The sequence below is a fragment of the Pelophylax lessonae genome, assembly GCF_965119305.1.
Source record: "Pelophylax lessonae genome assembly, chromosome: 5".
Lineage (NCBI taxonomy): Eukaryota > Metazoa > Chordata > Amphibia > Anura > Ranidae > Pelophylax > Pelophylax lessonae.
In genome coordinates this window covers 203,328,276-203,348,584 of record NC_138772.1, presented here as the reverse complement: position 1 = coordinate 203,348,584, position 20,309 = coordinate 203,328,276, and the positions used below count along the sequence as shown (strand labels likewise).

Sequence of the window (20,309 nt, the reverse complement as noted above, 5' to 3'; positions counted from 1 at the left end):
TAGCCTTGCCCCTGGCTGACTCACTACAATGTACTGTACATCACTTTAACTTTGTTTGTTGCACCAGTACACAACATATTTTATATCCTCTTCAATATACAAGTACAGTTATGCATGATAACAATCAGATAGGCTTATAACAATTGGTCTAAGTAGATAAATTGCAAGCTTTTAGGAATAACACACCTGCAGGCACATAAATATGTACTCAAACAATGCTATTTCAGGAATCAATAAGAAAAAAAACGAATAAATAGTCTTAATCTAAGTAGGTGTTTAAAAGCAGACTGAAAATAACCTGCCAGTGGAAATATATTTACAAGCTATATGACCAATTTTAATGAGCTCTAACAATGTATACTATAAGTGTGTTTGAAGCTGATACATTGTAGAGGACATCCTGGAGGATCATGCAATGGATCATGCCATTTTCCTATTATTTCAAATTACGGGGGCTAGATTATAAACACAGGACACCTTAAATCCACTAAAAAAGCAAACAGGATGCTCACTATGAAAGCGAAGTTGCACATTTTACAGGGGAATTTTCCTTAGAGCTTAGTGAATGAGATGAAACTCTTCTGACTTCTATCATCTAATCATGTTAAAGCAACAACACAGTTTTTCTTTTCACCACATTCACTAAGCTCTGGGAAATTCCCTTGCAAACTGCAACTCCTCTTACAATGTGATAGCATGTTTACATTTAGCAACCCAACCTTCAAGTATCTTTAGTATATAAGAGAGGCTTTGGTTATTTGCTAATGAACATCACTAACAACCAAAACCATCTGTATGTGTAAAAGAGGGCAACAATAGAAAACGCATTTATCACATGCAAAATATCAACTATTCTACGTGTATTTAATGTAATATTGTGCGGAGGAAAAAAACGTTGATACGGTAATCCCCTGGGTGGAGAGTTCATGTTACATATTTGCACAGTAGATAAAATTGCAGTCATCATTTAAACACCTTTCAAAGTTTCTTCCAACTTCAAAAAGCTGACATGATGACAGCAGCTGTGAAATATCATGAAACAGCTGATCCCTAATCGTTTTTCATCAACCTAAATTATGCATGAATTTTGACAGATGTCTCAAGTGAATACTTTACAGAAGATGTGTACATACAGTAAGTAGCAAAAAAGGAAGCTGTGTACTCTCTAATCAGCTCTCTTCTCATACAATGAACAGAATCAAGCACAGCGTTTCCATTTACTTTCAAAGCCTGGACTCCTCCATTCATTTTTCAACTTTGATCTTTTTTGGATCAAAGAGATCTCTGCTGGTCCTGTTCATTTTAATCATACCTGCTTGCAAAGATTTTCCAGAAATTAGTTGATAAGTCATTGATCATAAAAACTTGAAATGCATTGTACTTAAATTGTGAATATTGGTTTATGTAGTGCCATGTTACTGTAACTGTAACTATGTCATGTTACTGTAAAAGTAAATGACTAATAAAGCTAAAGTCCAGATTATTACTACTTTTTCATGTGCATAGAAAATAAATAATTAACAATGATTGAACACATAAGTTTACCTACAGTATATTCATACAGATGTTGAAAAAATTAATAATTGCCTCTAACTTGCCCGTGTAGCCTTTTTGACATTGCCTTCTTTTATTTTAGTCAAAAAGAGACTTAAAAGAGATATTTTAAAGAAAAAAAGGATGACTCTTGGCTAACAAAAGTGTTGTTTAACTTCAATTAAAAACTAACACACCAAAGTTGAACTTTTTATTGGATTAATTCAGGAAGTCATTTGGATCTAGGAATAAACCTCATCTGCAACATTTGCTTACCCACTGGGCACTTAAACCCCCTTCCTAACCAGACCAATTTTCAGCTTTCAGTGCTCTCACATTTTGAATGACAATTACTCAGTCATGCAACACTGTACCCATATGAAATTTCCGTCCTTTTTTTTCACACAAACAAAAAAATCATAATTGGGTTTTTTTATTTGTTGCGCTTTAAATGAAAAAAGACTGAAAAGTTTGTACAAAAATGCATTTTCCTTGTTTCAGTTCTAAAATTTTGCAAATTTGGTCATTTTTCTTCATAAATTTTGGTCAAAACTTATATTGCTACATATCTTTAGTAAAAAATAACCCAAATAAGTATGCATCTTTTGGTCTTTGTGAAGGTTATAGAGTCTACAAGCTATGGTGCCAATCATTGAAAATTGATCATACCTGATGTACTAACCTATCTCATTTCTTTAGACCCTAACAAGCCAGTAAAGTACAAATAAGCCCCAAATGACCCCATTTTGGAAGACATTCCAAGGTATTTAGTAAGAGTCATGGTGAGTTTTTTGAAGTTGTAATTTTTTTCCACAATTCTTTGCATAATTAAGATTTCTTTTATTTTATTTTTTTTTTACAAAATGGTCATATTACCAAGTTATTTCTCACACACTTTATTGGCATACTTGCAACAGCACCCTAAAATACATTCTGCTACTCCTCCTGAGTATGGGGATACCATATGTGTGGGACTTTTCCACAGCCTGACCACATACAGAGGTCCAACATCCAAGTAGCACCTCCAAGGGTTCTAGGAGCCTAAATTACACATATCATTTCCTGACAACCTATCACACTTTTAAGGGCCCTGGAGCACCAGGACAATGGAAATGCCCTCAAAATTACCCCATTTTGGAAATAAAACACCCAACACATAATCTAGGAGGCATAATGAGTCTTTTGAGCATGTCATTTTTTTCCACATGTTTTTGGAAAATGTGAAAAGAAAATGAAAACGCATTTTTTTTTACACAAAGTTGTCCATTTATAAGATATTTTTAACACATAGCATGTACATAGCAAAAATTACACCCCCAAAACACATTATGCTACTCCTCCTGAGTATGGCAATACCCCATGTGTGACACTTTCCCACAGCCTGGCCACATACAGAGGCCCAATATGCAGGAAGCACTGCCATTTTCTGACTTCCCATTACAATTTTGTGTGGCACTGTAGGGCACTGATAAGCACTGTAGTGGCACTGATGTAGCATGGATGAGCACTGATGTAGCATGGATGTGGCACGGATGAGCACTAATGTGGCAGGGATGAGCACTGATGTGGCATGGAAGTGACACAGATCAGCACTGATGTGGCATGAATGTTGCACTGATGAGCACTGATGTGGCACGGATGAGCACTGACATGGCATGGATGTGGCACTGATGAGCACTAATGTTGCATGGATGTGGCACTGATGTGGCACGGATGAACACTGATATGGCATGGATGTGGCACGGATGAGCACTGACATGGCATGCATGTGGCACGGATGAGCACTAATGTTGCATGGATGTGGCACTGATGATCACTGATGTGGCACGGATGAACACTGATATGGCATGGATGTGGCACGGATGAGCACTGACATGGCATGCATGTGGCACGGATGAGCACTGACATGGCATGGATGTGGCACTGATGAGCACTGACGTGGCATGGATGTGGCACAGGTGAGCACTGATGTGGCACGGATGAGCACTGACATGGAATGGATGTGGCACTGATGAGCACTAATTTTGCATGGATGTGGCACTGATGAGCACTGACATGGCATGCATGTGGCACGGATGAGCACTAATGTTGCATGGATGTGGCACTGATGAGCACTGATGTGGCACGGATGAACACTGATATGGCATGGATGTGGCACGGATGAGCACTGACATGGCATGCATGTGGCACGGATGAGCACTGACATGGCATGGATGTGGCACCAATGAGCACTGACGTGGCATGGATGTGGCACAAGTGAGCACTGATGTGGCATGGATGAGCACTGATGTGGCTTGGATGTGGCACAGGTGAGCACTGACATGGCACGGATGTGGCACGGATGAGCACTGATGTGGCATGGATGTGGCACGGATGAGCACTGACATGGCATGGATGTGGCATGGATGAGAACTGACGTGGCATGGATGTGGCACGGATGAGCACTGACATGGCATGAATGTGGCATGGATTACCACTGACGTGGCATGGATTACTACTGACGCGGCATGGATGTGGCATGGATGAGTACTGACGTGCTATTGATGAGCACTGACGTGGCATGGATGAGCAATGTGGTATGGATGAGCACTGGCATGGCATGTATGAGCACTGATGTGACATTTATGAGCACGGATATGGCATGGATGAGCACTGAGGTGGCATGGGTGGGCACAGATGTGGCATATATGAGGCATGGATGAGGCACGGATGTGGCATGGATGAGGCATGGATGTGGCACGTATAAGGTACAGATGTGGCACAGATGAGGCATGGATGAGCACGGATGTGGCATGGATGAGCACTGAGGTGGCATGGGTGGGCACGGATGTGACATGGATGAGTCATGGATGTGGCACCGATGAGGCACGGATGAAGCATGGATGTGGCACGGATGAGGGATGGATGTGGCACGGATGATGCATGGATGAGGCAAGGATGATGCATGGATGGGGCATGGATGAGGCACAGTTGAGGTATGGAGGAGGCGTGCAGTTTCTCTCCTCTCCTAGCACACTGTACCAATCGTTGTGTACAGTGTGCAGGGAGAGCAGAAAAATTAACCGGACATGCGCCGGTTTGTTGACAAGTGATCGCTCCATCATTGGACAGAGCGATCACGTGGTAAAGGGCCGTTCTCATTGGCCCTTTACCACGATCCGTGATCACATACAAAAGGTATGTGATCTGGCACAGCGCTGTGGTAGTTCATTGGGAACTACAAGCTGACAGTTGCAAAGGATGTTGGGGCTTGCAGTTCATTCACACACAGAGCTGTGTGAATGAATGAAACAGCCGTATGGGTGGAGATCCGAATAGCTGCATGGATTTAATAAAAATTACAGCTAGTACATGGAACTTCTCCAGGGCAGCGGCTGCAGCAATGGGAACATGTTACATGTTCCACCCTAAAAACGGGTGGAACATGTGATATGTTCCCAAAGGAGAACTTATTCTTCAATATTGAAAGGGGAATTAAAGTCACTAATTACATAACTGTGAGCAGACAGAAGAGACATGCAATGTATCTTTTGCAATAAAATAAACCTACCTGCCTGCTCACAGTCTTCTTTGGAATATACACTAAGCTGCACATGTGCAGCTCAATTTAAATTCTGGCATATATCCTGTTTGAAGGTGGCTGCTGAAGAAGCCATGCAAAAGATGACATTGAGGGACCGTGGAGCGTTGAAGGAGAGGTAATTGGACAATATGGACTTTAGTTCCACTATAAAATTTGGCTGCCTTTATATATGGGCCTCTGCATCATTTTTACCATATGTGCAGTTTTAATGGTGAAGGGTTTATTTTTTTGATTTATGGGTTATTATATCCCTGCCTACTCTGTGGACCTCCTGGTCTGCTATTACAGCCTTGGAAACCAGCAAGGTCTAGATAAAACAATTATGAGGGTTATTCTTCTTTTGTCAACTGCTTCTACATTGGAATCACATAAATCTGGTTTTGGTTTTACCGATGCAATAATCCATGGCAATTACTATTATATGTCATTAGTATGGCAACACCAGTGATGTTTAATCAATAAACACTTGTCTCACTGTTGTACATATTGTTTAGCAGAAAAATCACATGCATCATTTCCATTGGTCTCACTTGGTTACCAAACAAAATTTAAATTGTACTATGAAGCACTTTGAATAATTGGGGCTAAAATATGGTACCTAATGTCTAGCCTACTGTTGTTTAGGTAAACATCCAATCCTTCAAGTTCTGCATTATAGTCCTAACAAGATGTTAAATCCTAATAGATGACATGAATTTGTTTTTAAATACCACATCCTAAGAAACATAAAGTAAATTCTGAGTTCGATAAGGTACGCGTTCAATTTTTAAAATCCAATACTGTTCTCAGTACAATTAAATCACTTTTAAGGCAGCTAAACATGGAAGCTGAAAATGTATATGGTAAGTTGAGGTATATTATACTAGCATTTGTAACCAATAAATGCAAGAAAACTTATAATTCCAATTGTTTGACAAATATGTTTTACAAATACAGTGGCATATACTGTTTCCCATTAAAAAAATAAAGTGCACATTATAAAATGTCAGTGGAAGGACCCTAAAATTCCTGGAATATAAAATCAATGCCAGATAACCCCTTCCATACCAAAAGGTCTGTAAAATAGTACAGCACAGAGAACTGCTGTTATAAGAGGCACTAAAGGGATTAGGAAGAGCTTCCATGTCAACACTCTAAAATTTATCACAATTGTCAGTTTTAGCACTCTCCAGCAACTGAAGAGAATAATAAATCCTTCTAGACCAAGTAGTGTACTAGACAGGTTGATTTTTTTCCATTTTAATCTCAGCTGCATCCCACAACTCTGAAGGCAGTGATGATACCATGCTGGCTGCCAAAAGGGCACAACAAAACGTACCACACAAGTGGAGTTTATCAGGTGGAGGACGCCGCCGGTGATACATCACCACTGAGAAGTACTGGGAGGGAATAATCAGCAGTGAAATATCACAGCTGGTCATGATTTCAGTCAGTGCCAAACACCTGCAAACTCTAAAAGGATATCAAAACAAAACTCCACCCAATGGCACTGAGCCATCCCTTAACAACCAGTCGTTGACTCTGCATCACCATAAAAATTAATTTAACATTTCTACAGAAACAGTATTCTTCCTGTCCCAGAAGGCTATTCCATTTCCTTTCACAGTTCTTTCGGCTAAGATAAATATGCCACAGAAAACAAACAGAAAATAAAGAAGTTAAATATTTGATGACTGGAAAAATTATCTGTTGGTTTCATCTGTTTATTTGTGGAAGCCTGTGAAGTGAGTAGATTTTATTAACCTCCAGACTATATCATACTGCCGTAGTTTCCCCGTCCTGATGCATCCTGCAAATATATGCTACCACATCTGGTAAAAGCACACAGCACACATCGAGAGTACGTTTGCATAAGTAGAACCCAAGGTCACAGTTAAATTCACCTTCCATTTACTCATTTGAACAGATGAGAAAGGACCAGGCTATGGGTACCTAAAGTCAGAAAGAGTCTGCTTTTGGGACATCTGAACAACTAGTGCAATTATGCGGTCTAAATGTTTAAGGACAGCAATGGAATAAACAATGCAGTTAACATAAGCAGGCTATATTTAAGCAATAGCAATGCAATTATTATTTGTCACAAAAAATAAAATTGAAGCCAAATGCAAATTCACAACTAATCTATTGATTTAAATTCCTGCTTGTGTATCTGTAGCAATATACAATTTTGTACTGTGCATAAGTATTTATTAAAATATATACGTATATACAGTAAACCCCCGCTCCATCGCGGTTCAGTTTTTGCGGTCCCGGTTTTTTTTTTGTAATGTTATTTTACTATATAAATCATTAAAAATTTAATATTTTTGTGTTTTCCATAGCTCTTGCTATGTCTCTCAGTATCTTTTATGTGTTTAAATGAGTTTCTATTGTTTTAAAAGTGTGTTTAAAGACCTTAAAATGCTTTTACACGTACAGTGACAGTAAAAAAACATGCCTACAATGCATTTTAATAGGGTTTTTCTATTTCGCGGATTTTCACTTTTCACGGCTGGGTCCGGAACGTAACCCCCGCAATGGAGGGGGGTTTACTGTACAATGAACCCATTGAACATATGTACATTGATCATAGTAAACTAAGAGCGACATTCACTCTGGATTGTACTGCTTGAACCACAAATGTCTGTACCCATTTGTGTTTCCAAACACAGTTACATTCAAGCCATGCCATTGCAAGGTAAAGTTACAGTTACAAATGTGCTTACATTAGCTCTCATCTGAACTGTCAATCCCTCAAATGGCTGATGTTATAACTAATCACAAATACAGCACCACAACAACTTTTAGATCACACAGTAGCTAAGATGGCAGCTTTCTTCGATGTAGAGGAAAAAAGGGTCAATTCTGATTTACGAAAGACAGTTCTGGTGTTTGCACTATAAAAAAGAGAAGTCAGCAGTGGCAGCTCCTGTATTTCCATACTGACTGGTTCTCTTCAAGGATTCCTCTTGGAATTATCCCTTTGTGAACCCTATTATATTCTGAATGAAATAATATAAATATGTGCTGCGTGAACCTGTGTAGCTTGTATTAATAATAAATTAAGTTAAACAAATAATGAATTTGTAGTGAAAAATTTGTATCACTCTGTGTAGAAAAAAAATATTTATGTGTATATATCAACAGTTGTGCACTGATTAAATCCAATTTAAACACAATTAATAATTCTCTATATGCAATATAACCATACAATGAATATTCAAACACATATAAATCATGCAAAGTGGCGTAGTGAATTAGTGTCAAGTTCCTTATGCCTGGTATCCAAATGATAAGTGTCCAAACAAAGTATGCTCCTCTGTATGGAGATATAATCCCAATCACCAGTGCTCAAATATGGTCGTGAGCAAACAAAATTTCACCTCCAATCTCTGTGCCCCCCCCCCTTCAGGTGGGTGCCTCACCTTTATGCCTGTGACCTCACACTTAAGCTTGGTCAGTAATGGCCTTGTGCTCAATCCAATAGATATAGATGCGGGGTTGCTTTTTCTTAAATGCTGTCAGGGTGCTCCTATCCTTTACGGATGGCTCACATGGATAGGAAGAAAGATATATATGGTGCAAGTAATGTCTTGTAAACAGACTTTATTAAAAATAAACGTATTGCACTTACATTTAATTGGTGCTTGCAGCGCACCACACTATAATGGCTATTTTGCAAATAGTGGCTCAGAAGCTCAGGCGGGGGTCTCCAACTGTTCTGGTTTATCTGCTCAGTGAGCTGTGAAAATGCTCTGAGCTGTACTCACACTCCGACGTATGGCCCCTCCCCCACGCGTATTGACACAGGGCTCTTGCGTGTCCTCATCAGGGGGAAATTATATTCTACTAAATATTCTGCCCTATGTAAACGGAATGACCATGGAGAAGACTTCTACAAACATGAGGGGTCTCGACACTTGGGGGTCCATTTAAGAAGCACCGCACAGCAATGTCCATTACAAATGTACATTGTGCTCCATTTGCTTCTGGACTCTGAAGCAAGTTGAGCACGTTTAAAATGAGCAAAAAAAAAATCCAGGAGAGAGCCCAGTTAGGTGTACTATAAGCATTGTGACTGATTGCAAAGTTAAGCAGAGGGATCTCTGTGACAAATTGAACAATATAATAGCGCACACATACACAGAAAAAAGTAGTTTTCAAATCTTGCAAGGCTATTTAAAAACACATGCTCTTATAAAGAAAATTTGCGGATTTGGTCACACCATATGGCCATATTGTGCTTAAGCCCACCACAACGTCAAAGTACCCAATTTTCAGTGGGTCCTACACTATTCATAGAAAAGATAATCCCACTTCTCAAAACCATAGGGCAATACTCACTCTTGTCATGGGAGGAGTTTGCTAGCTGCATATTCCTCTGCTAAAACTGCAATGAAGGGACACCTCCTGTAACTACTTACAGGTGGACCATGCTAATGAGGTCTTGGTGTGGGAGAGTGGGGTTCTCCGCCCATAAGTCTGGTCAGGACTATACATGAAACAAAAAAGATATTGGGGGGGGGCACACCCTAAACGCACAATTCTCAGGTTGGTGCTGCTAAAAAACCAATATACAAATTGAACAATATAATAGAGCACACATACACAGAAAAAAGTAGTTTTCAAATCTTGCAAGGCTATTTAAAAACACCTGCTCTTATAAAGAAAATATGGGGCTTTTTTTTTTTTTTTTTGATCTCTGTGACAAACCGCAAGTTTCCACCCATGGCCTACAATTTATTAAAGGGTTGTAAAACGCAGTCCATGATGTGGAGCATCTTTGCAATGTAGGGGGGAGGGCGGAAAACAATAAATACTCTTTAGTGACCCATGAGCCTATTAGTTATCAGGGCAATTACATTTAATTATTAATGTAAAAGGCCAGTGTGGCCAAAAGTGAGATTCTTTACCAATAATAAAGAGCTTCTCCATATATGTCAATAGACGATAGCCAGAAAATTACAGTTCAAACTAAAGAAGACTGAACGTAGCACGGTACATCATGTAAAAACACAAGTATAGGCAAAGAAGATAGCTGGCACAATTGGGAAACCTAACAAGATTAATACCAGAAATTGATATATAAAATAATTGGCTAAAATGGCTTAGGTATGGCACCACTCAGTAATTTTGAACTGTGGCGGAATTCATCCCCCTAGGGCTTATTCATCTTTACTTAGGTCTCACAACAAAGGTGAGACTTGTGGTGGCCAAACACACCTTGATAAAGGATCAATATCCTTTCTGATCAATATCTTTGGATAGGAATAATCAATTTACATTTAACAATCCATTTAATCAATATGCCACACATCAGGAAGTAGATTTTGATCAATAGCTAAGATATGATTGGAACTTCTGATCGTAAGATTTGGATTGCATCTGTTTTTACCACTAATAATTTTATCAATCATGATTTTATTCATGAACATTCATCTCAGTGCTGGGGATCAATACAAATCAACAGATATTTTGCCCTGGTCAATGGTCAATTGACTCCATTTGATCTAATCAGATCCAAATTGAGTCTAAATTGATTGAAAGGGATGTTATGGCTATTCTTTTTTTTTTTTTCATATTTGATCGTTTTTATCAACGTATATATTGATTGGACAGAAATATCAAACTGTGTATGGTCACTATTTGCCTTATCAACACATGGAAGTGAAAGAGAATGACCCTTCTGATAATGTACTCTGGGATGAGGATTGGTTTATTTTAGGCACCAGTACCCAATGGTGAAAAATTTCTCACATAACCACTTTTGCAACTTGAATAAATTAGCAGCCTGTAAATATAGAGAAAATAAAAAGTGCTCTAGGACTGACCTGGGGTTCTGAGAATGCTTGCTTAATACTGTTGATTGGACCATACGGGATGCCACTTCCTTCAAAGAGCTGAAGCCACTCAGAGGTTGTTTTTTCTGAGAACCTAAGAATAAACAAGATATTGTGGTCTAAACTCTCTCTCGGTTTAATTCCAAAGGATGTAAAGTACTACCGCACTGGTTTACTCCCAGGCAGCCAATATTATAACAAAAAATGTTCAGCGGAAATGCAAAAGCTTAAAGCCCCAGGCAAAGAACATGGTTAAGAAGCCTTGTAATTCTATCTGATTGTCTTAATATGAGACGCAAACCAAAATTATCAGCAATTTCATATATGGTCAGAGGATTTCCTTAGGCTGTTTCTGCAGTAATGATCATCACATTTGTAAGACAATAGCATTAACATTCTATGGGGAAAACAAAATAAAACATGGAACTGCTTGAGTTTTGATCTGAAAAACCTGATATGAAGCAGCTTTACTTTTCCTGCCTATCATATGTGAAACATATGTCGGAACTAACAACCACAACTGTTAGATAGCTAAACAATGTTCACATTTATTAGCAACATAATTTGGAAATATGGATTAGCGAGGTCACAGGGCCATGGACTCCAGTGCACTTTAAATATCCTTGTTATCAGCAAAGTCCTTTGTCTGAATCTTGCTGAAAGCTCAAATCACAGCATTAGAAGAGTCATTTGTTAAATGCTGCATTTTCAGTTAACAATATGATACATACATGTTAATAAGCAGCCGATGTAACTTTTGATAGCATTTAGCAGGAAACAATGTTGTAAGATAAAAACACATTACCCCAAACTCCTTTTATATAATCCTTGCAAACGGTCACATATTTAGCAAAATATGGTTTCCCTAAAGGATTGTCTAATGTTATGAAGCAGTGGTCAGTAGCATTTCGGTATGGTCCCCAAATAAGTTGTTAATGTTAATATTTGGGCTTTCTGGATTCCTAAATTTGTTTTGCTATGTACTCCTGGAAAAAATGTCTTTTTTTTGGACCAAGAACATGACTAAAAAAGCAACTGATATAGTGACAGTTAGGGGCCTATTTAGACCCATTTCCACATAAGATCTGCAGAACTTTCATCCAAGATTTCCATATTTTACAATTGATAGATTGAAGTGACGTAAATCCCGTACAAAAAATATATATATATTGATACATACAGTATATAAATAGAGTCTTTAGACTCTTGAGAATGTCTGAAGAAAAACATTTATCTGCAATTACAATCAATAATCTAGAACTGCAATTGAAAATTATGAATTTTGACATACCTGTAAATAGCATATCTTCAAGTACAGTACAGGGAGTTGATTCTTAGACCATAGATTATATACAGTATGTCGCTACCTTGTGGTGATTGGACACTGGCAAAAGCTTTGCTGGGAAATGCCCTACAGTGTACCCATATTGTCCCACCAATTCTGTAAAACTTCAAGCGGTAAAAAGACCACAAAAAGGAGAGAGCCTGGTGTCCTGTACTGTACTTCAAAAAATGTAATATATAGGCATGTCAAAATTCAAATTACTCTAATTGTATAGTCTAGGATATGGGTTGAATCTTAGACCATGGGATGTCCCCAAGCAATAAATTGAGGGGTGGGCAATAAAACATCCAAAATTGCAGCAACAGGCCCACAGGAAGAACAAGAAGGGTAAACAGACCTGAACAATTAGACAACAAAGTTTTATAAATGTCCAGCGAAGAACAGGTTGTGGACCTGCGACCCTTGAGAAGGACCGATGCTAGATAATGTAAACAACCAAGAACCCCAACCTCTTGGGGAAATATGTACAGGTAATGAGAAAGGGACTTTGTCACTATAAAGGGTCAGAAAAGAAGGGGGCCCTCAGCACAAGAAGAATACAGGGTGGGACAAAGCAGATTTATGGCTCATAAGGTTAATCGCTTAAGCTCTGGAAGGTTTTACCTCCCTAGTGACCAAAGCTATTTAGCACTGTGCTACTTTAACTGGCAATTGCGTGGGCATGCAATACTATATGCAAACTACATTTTTAGCTTTTTTTTTTTTTTTACAAGTAGAGCTTTTTCAACACTGCTTTTTTTTTTTATTTCTTTTGCAAAGTAAACAAAAAAAATAAAAACCCAATATTTTCTACTTTGTTATAAAACATACAACATATACAATAAAATCAGATGTCTTCATAAGTTTAGTGAGGTGGAAGAAAAAAATGCTGTCTTTAGATAGGTTAACATTATAATAACGTTACCTATAAGGCCAAGTGAGAAAAATAGGATTTTTCCTACAGCTTACCTGTAAAATCCTTTTCTTGGAGTACATCACGGGACACAGAGCAGGTAATAATGACTATCTGGGTTATACGCTACCTTTAGGTGAATGGACACTGGCAACCAATAGACAGGAAGTTCCTCCCATATAACCCCTCCCAAACCTCAGTTTTGTTTTTGAAGCAAGCAATGAAGATCCCAGAAAAAGAGGGGAGAGACCCCTGTGTCCCGTGATGTACTCCAAGAAAAGGATTTTACAGGTAAGCTGTAGGAAAAATCCTATTTTCTTTATCGTACATCACAGGACACAGAGCAGGTAATAATGACTATCTGGGATGTCCTAAAGCAATGCCCTTGAGGGGAGGGGGCACAGAATCCCATAACTACCCCTGTGAAAAGAACAATAGGAACCTATAGTGCTGGTTTCAACAGCCAGGCCATCAAATTCAGTGACCGTAAAGCAGGGTGGAATATGGGACCTTGGGAGAGCAGATTTGGTCGACATGGAAGCAACCATGGCTCCCCCAAGGCCAACCTCACAACCTCTGCGAACCAAGGCCTCCTAGGCCACGCAGGAGCAACCAGGATCACCGGCTTCCTTTCCACCTGAATTCTGCTCAACAACCGTGGCAAAAGTTGGATCGGAGAAATTCATACATCAGGCTGAAATGTGACCAAGGGGTCACTAAAGCATCTGTTCAGATAGTGAACGGATCCTTAGTTCTGGACACAAAATCGTTGACCTTGTTGTTGAACCTGGATGCCAATAGATCCATGTCAGGGATACTCAACGTGGACAGATCAGCTGAAACACCTCGAGATGCAAGGGCCCTGGACACAATTGCTGGCGGCTTAGAAAGTCTGCCTGCCAATTGTCCACACCCGGGACGAATACTGCTGACAGACATGGAACATACTTCTATGCCCATGTCAGTATGTGGTTCACCTCTTTTTGAACCATTTGGCTCCTGGTGCCCCCCTAATGGTTGATATAAGCCACAAGAGTCACATTGTCGGACTGAAACCAGCGCCAAACGGGCTGCTCGGACCTCCAAGGTGTTGATGGGTAACCCTTTTCTACCTGAGACCACCTTCCCTGGATAGAGAATTCCTCCGGGACCGCTCCCTAGCCGACAAGGCTGGCGTCTGTGGTTTCTACCTTCCAGGTCATAGGCAGAAAAGATTTCACCTTGCTTAGGATGCGGAGGACCAGCCACCAGGCCAGATCCTGTCTTACCCTTGGGGAAAGAAACATTGGGGAATCCAGAGCTCAGAGATTTTTGTTCCAAGTGAACAAAATATCTGGAACAGTCTGGAGTGTAATTGCACATAAGGGACTGCCACAAAGAGGACACCATCTTGTCTAGCACTCTCATGCACACCCGTATAAAGGAAAACTTTTTCCCTCTTACCAACCGCACCAGACCCTTCAGGGCAAGAACTTTTTTTGATGGCAGGAAAAACCTTTGCCTGAGCGGTATCGAGAATTAGACCCCAACATTCCAGAATCTGAACAGGCCTCAAGACTGACTTTACAAAGTTCAAAATCCAACCTAGATCTTCTAAGAACTGGACGGTCCGGGAACATCCAATATAAGACCTGGTCCTGACCGATTCTTGATCAGCAGGTCGTCTAGGTAACCCATTACTGAGATGCCCTGAGACCTTATACCAACACCGGGGCCAAGATTTTTGTAAACATCCGGGAAGCTGTGACAAGACCGAACAGCAAAGCCACAAACTGAAAATGGGACTGCCCTACTGCAAAACGCAGAACCTCTGAGGGAGCCTGAAAAATTGGTACATGGAGGTATGCATCCTTGATATCTATGGAAGCCAAAAAATCTCCTCTTACTAAACAGGCTACCACAGAGCGGATTGATTCTATGCGAAAAAACCAAATGGTCAGGTACTGGTTAAGAGCTTTGAGATCTAGAATAGGTCTTACCTTGCCATTTGGTTTTGGTAAAGAGGTTTGAGTAAAAACGCATGAACCTTTCGCTGGTTGGAACCTCCACAATCACGCCCTGTACCCACAAATGTTCCAGGGCCTGGAACAAGGACTTCCTTTTTACTGGGAAAACAGGGACATTTGAACCCCGAAACCGAGAAGGAGGAAACTCTCGGAACTCTATCATATAGCCCCGTGCCACTGTGGACAAAACCCACCTGTCCTGCACCACTCCTCCCCAAGTTTCTGAGAACTGTAAGAGCCTTCCCCCACCTGAACGAGTGGGGGCGCCCCCTCATAAGGCGGATTTTGAACCTGATTTAACGGGCCTTTAGACCCAGGGATTTTTCTGGCCTTGATTTTGAGGTCTTCTAACCCCTGATGACTGAGGCCGTCGGAACTGCCTAGAAGCTGATGTGTTAGGAGCTACCGTAAAACACTTGGAGCTTTAAAAGATGGATGTTTAATCCTTCATTTACTGGCAAAAATTAGCTTTTTCCACCTGAAACCTTCTGGATGTATTTATCCAGATCCTCACCAAAGAGGCAATCCCCATAGAAAGGAAAAGCTGTCAGTAGTTTCTTACAAGGCAATTCTTAAAGCCATAGTACTCTCCCCATTTGAACAGAGAGAAGAACAACTCGGGAAATCTGTTGGATAGAATACTTAAGGGCATCTATCGCAAAACACAAGGCGCGAGGAAACTCCACCAAATATTCAGAAGATTCCGCTTGCATAGGCAGACTTGTAGTCATCCTTTTAAAGCGATCTTTAAGGATTGGCAAACCCCTATAGCCGCTATAGCACGTTGAACAGCAGAGCCAGCGACGGCAAAGGAAGCTTTAAGTAAGGATTCCAACTTTTTATCTGCTGGATCCCAAAGTATCAAGGCAATTAGGCATATATGCATGCAGTTCAAGGCAATTAAGCATATATGCATGCAGTTCAAGGCAAATAAGCATATATGCTTTTATGCAATATGCGTTTATGGAAGCATGCATTTATGTAAGCATGCATTTCATGCAAATATGCGTTTATGCAAACAGGTGTTCCTGCAAACATGCGTACCCACACAACATGCATCCACGCAATTAGCAAGCATGCATTTATGCAACATGCGCCTATGTAACCATGCATTTATGCAAACACACGCTTACGCAAACACATGTCCATGCATTTATGCAATATGAGTTTATACAAACATGTATATAAGTAAGCATGAGTTCATGCAAGCATGTGCCCATGCAAACACGCGCCTATGCGAGTAAGCAGGCATGTGTTTTATGCAAGTAAGCAGACATGTGTTTTATGCAAGTAAGCAGGCATGTATAATGTTTACTATGCTGCACCAGCTCAACTGTACTTGGCCCCAACTGATTTTTCAGGATACACCAAACATATAGGCTCTAATACAGCACACTGTTCTGGAGACATAACTCCTTCAAGTGCACTGATAACCGTACAGGGGTGTATCGACAGACAGTTGTACAAGCCCCCCAGATTAAGCAGTAAGTATACAAATATATTGTTATGCCTTGACTGGTCACCTAGCTCTCCCATAGAAATGTAGTCATGGGCTGAAGTTTTGTCTCAGAGGCCTTGCTGATCCTTCAGCCCACATGGTCCACCATAAATGGCTGCCCTTTTACTTCCTGTCTATACCGGAGTATGCCATACTGAGGGAACCTGGGCCCTCTAGTGGCTGGAGGATACACTGCAGTCCAATACTCCTGAGAAGTACACAGAGCATGAACAGTACACTGCCCCCAGTGGCCACTGGGAGAAAAACCAGAACGACAGATCTCTCTTTTTTTTTTTAAAAACGAAAGGGAAAAACGTACCAGTCCCCGCCGCAGGATCCTTAAAGGACCCAAACTTCACCCATCACGGTGGACTTTGTCAGTCATTGGACCTTCAAGGAACGGGTCCCCCTTTTTAATGGGGTCCACACCCTTGGACCTGTAGAGCCCCCTGCTGGAAAACTCCTTGGGATAATAAATAACTAGGGTTCCATTTATCAGGGTCCAGCGCCCAGATGGGTCACATTGCAGGCAAAACCTCGGGTCTTCCTAGCCGAGGCTCGGGTAACATTCTTAGGATTGAAGAGCTTTAACAGCCATGACCACCCCCTTCAAGACACTGGCGAAAAAAACTGAGGTTCTTCCTGTATGGGAGGGGTTATATTGGGGGAACTTCCTGTCTATTGGTTGCCAGTGTCCATCCTAAAGGTAGCGTATAACCTAGATAGTCATTATTACCTGTCTGTGTCCCATGATGTACGATAAATAAACGAGACAGAAATCTTCAATTGAAGATTATCCTATAATCTATGCCCTCAAAATAACTTGTGTGTTTAGCACTGCAGTAAGTCTTGTAGGATAAAGGATATAATGTATTATGCACTACATAGCCAGGTAATAATTCAACAAGATATGAGTAGCCAAGAGACCCTGTCTTACTTGATCAATGATACTGGTCCCATCCAGGGTCCAGGCTTCACCCTTTATGGTGAGCATACCCCTAAAGGGTCTCCAGGGTCTGGGAACGCCATTGAGATGGACAACGACCTTGGACCTATATAGCACCTTGCGTCTAACTTGTTGCACAACGTGTCAATGTGGGTGCTGAAAATCAGGATTCAGGGCCAATGCAAACAACAGGTTGATTCCGATGTTGCAGGGTCCTTGCACGATTCCCAAGATGTACATTGAGAGTAACCAATCTGGAAACTGCTAGTGAGCCATACGGATCATACAGATCTTGATAAAAGTGTCAGTTGAATGCATTCCAGTACTCTGGAATTCCACGCAGCCCCCCTCAATTAAGCAGTGGCTTAAACGCCTCAAGGGCATAGCCGAAATTGAAGAACTTATTCACGTTGCGAAAGATTCCCCTACTAAATTTTACAAAACGTGGGCATGCTGGATTCACTACACGTCTACAGCGGAATACGCTCGCTTATGCCAATAAGAGTTTTTCACCTTGGATCAATCCTGAAGTCTGTCTCCATTATGTGACAAGATCTCCCTTGTGGGGGATTGCTTCCGCTTTTGGCCAGGCTACCTCCGCCCCCCCCCTTTTTTTTTTTTTCTTCTCTCTTCTCCTCTTTTTTATTTTATTTTTTTATCATTTTTATTTTTTTCCCTTCATTTTTCCTTTCCTCCCCCTCTTACCCATCTCCCCCTAGTGCCTCCTTGCCTCACCCATTTATGCACGGTGCCTAAGGGCTGTCTGGCGGGTCCGGACGACGCGCACCCTCAGCCCAAACTTCATACCCGAACTGTGTTTACCAATATGCAGACAACTCCCTCTTTCCCGTTCTTGGTTGCCACGCATATGGGATATTGGAATACTTAGGACCTGTTCTGTTATACCACAATCAACCTGTCTGAACTTTCCCTGACCTATATGGAGCCTTTTCACTCCGAACTCTGTTCAGACATAATATAGTTTGTCTGTTACGGGTTCCTTTCCTTAAGGCTCCGAGGGTCTTTGGCTGGTTGAGGTTATATAGCTAATGCCCGTCTATATCTCAATACTGTATATTACTTTTCTATTGCTGGTTAGTTGTCAATTGTTAAATCCTTTCTTAAGCTTGTACTTTGTACTTACCTAATGTTGCTGACTTATTTGTCTGTTATGCACTTAAAATTCAATAAAAACTGTTTAGAAAAAAAAAGTGTCAGTTGAAAAAATAGAGAACTGGTAAAAAATAGAAAATAATCTTCTCCAATACCAGAAGGAGTCCATCACTCGCAAAGAAACTGGAGCTTCATGGGACAAGTTATATGGGTACACTAGGGGGTTGTTCCAAACAAAGCTTTTAACAGTGTCAAATGACCTAAAAGTAGCAGCATAAAATCCCATAGTCTAGGAATCAATTCCTGTGTCCAGTACTATACAATTAAGATAATGAATATTTTTATTTTTGTAAAGTGCATAATTCTTCCTGTGTTACTGTTCTGGAATTTGGGTATGGTAATTGAACATCTAAAAGTTTTGAAAAAAAAAGCAATAAAGAGATTATAAACAGCCTGGCGTAATTTAACTAGATTAAGTAATCTACTAATTAGTTATATAGATGATCTCCTTCAGGATACAGAGTTTATTCGTAAATTAGTCTCCTAACGAATTTTTATTACACTAAAATACTATATAGTGTAATACACTACATTATAGTAGAAAACGTATAACAGTCCTGCCCGGCCTTTTGAAAAAAAAAAAAAATGTACATTCAATCTAAATTGCTCACACAGGGTTAGATTTATAGTGGCAGATGAGACTATCATTCGTTTTACGTGCCATTGAACAACTTCCAAGTTTAACCATATTCCAAATGCACAGCTGAAAATATAGACATCAAAGTTTGGTGACTGCGTGTTAGTATATTAGTCATTCTACAAACATCTGATGAAGCTTGTGTTTTTCACCCAATAGCTTGTATGTTTCAGCTATTATATCAAATTGGAGTGGAGTGTAGAAAGCTGATTATATTTTACAGTATATAAATCCCCATTCTTGAGTGGCTCAGAGGAACCCCTTGACTGATATATTGCTGAACATCTTTAGGAGAACAAAGGCACTTTAAACTAAAGACTGTAATCAAATTATTAACTGGCATCAAATTCTGCCTGAATGTCACCTGTCCTGACCTGGGCTGGCTTATGAGCAGCACTATTTTCTGATGATGTTACTTCACTTCACTTCTGTTACCTGTTGGGTCACCAGCTTTCAGGAAAACCCGATGACTGCAATAAGGGAGAAATTCAAATTGCCCTGTGGGTTTTTTTTTTTTTTTTGTTTAATATGTTTTTTATTGAAATATAGAAAAATTCACAGACACGGACATACCTCTGTGACAAAAAGGGAATATACATAATCCATGAACATAGTTGTACACGTTAATGACAACCAAGAGCATCATGTAAAACAAACAGGCAGGTATTCATAGAACTCAACATTTCGGGAATTATGAAGCACAGCAAACCAGGTATATGAGCGGAGGCGCTCAAGGTCAGCGGAGATGCAAGAGCAGAAAAGAGGGGGAAAAGTTAGAAGGTAGAGATAGGTGCAGGAGGAAAGGTGAGGGGGGGTGGGGGGAGCTCCCTTAGTGTTTCCCAAACCTAAACAACATAACAAGGAGAATCATCAATCA

General features: G+C 40.3%; 1 protein-coding gene across 1 annotated transcript in view; it reads right to left on the bottom strand.

The window, feature by feature from the left end:
• Positions 1-20,309, bottom strand: part of SUGCT (succinyl-CoA:glutarate-CoA transferase) — a 1,523,809-nt gene that overhangs the window by 799,573 nt on the left and 703,927 nt on the right. Inside the window, exon 12 of the mRNA XM_082259511.1 lies at positions 10,927-11,029. Within this exon, the coding sequence (XP_082115637.1) occupies positions 10,927-11,029 (103 nt within the window). The remainder of the gene's footprint in view (positions 1-10,926; positions 11,030-20,309) is intronic.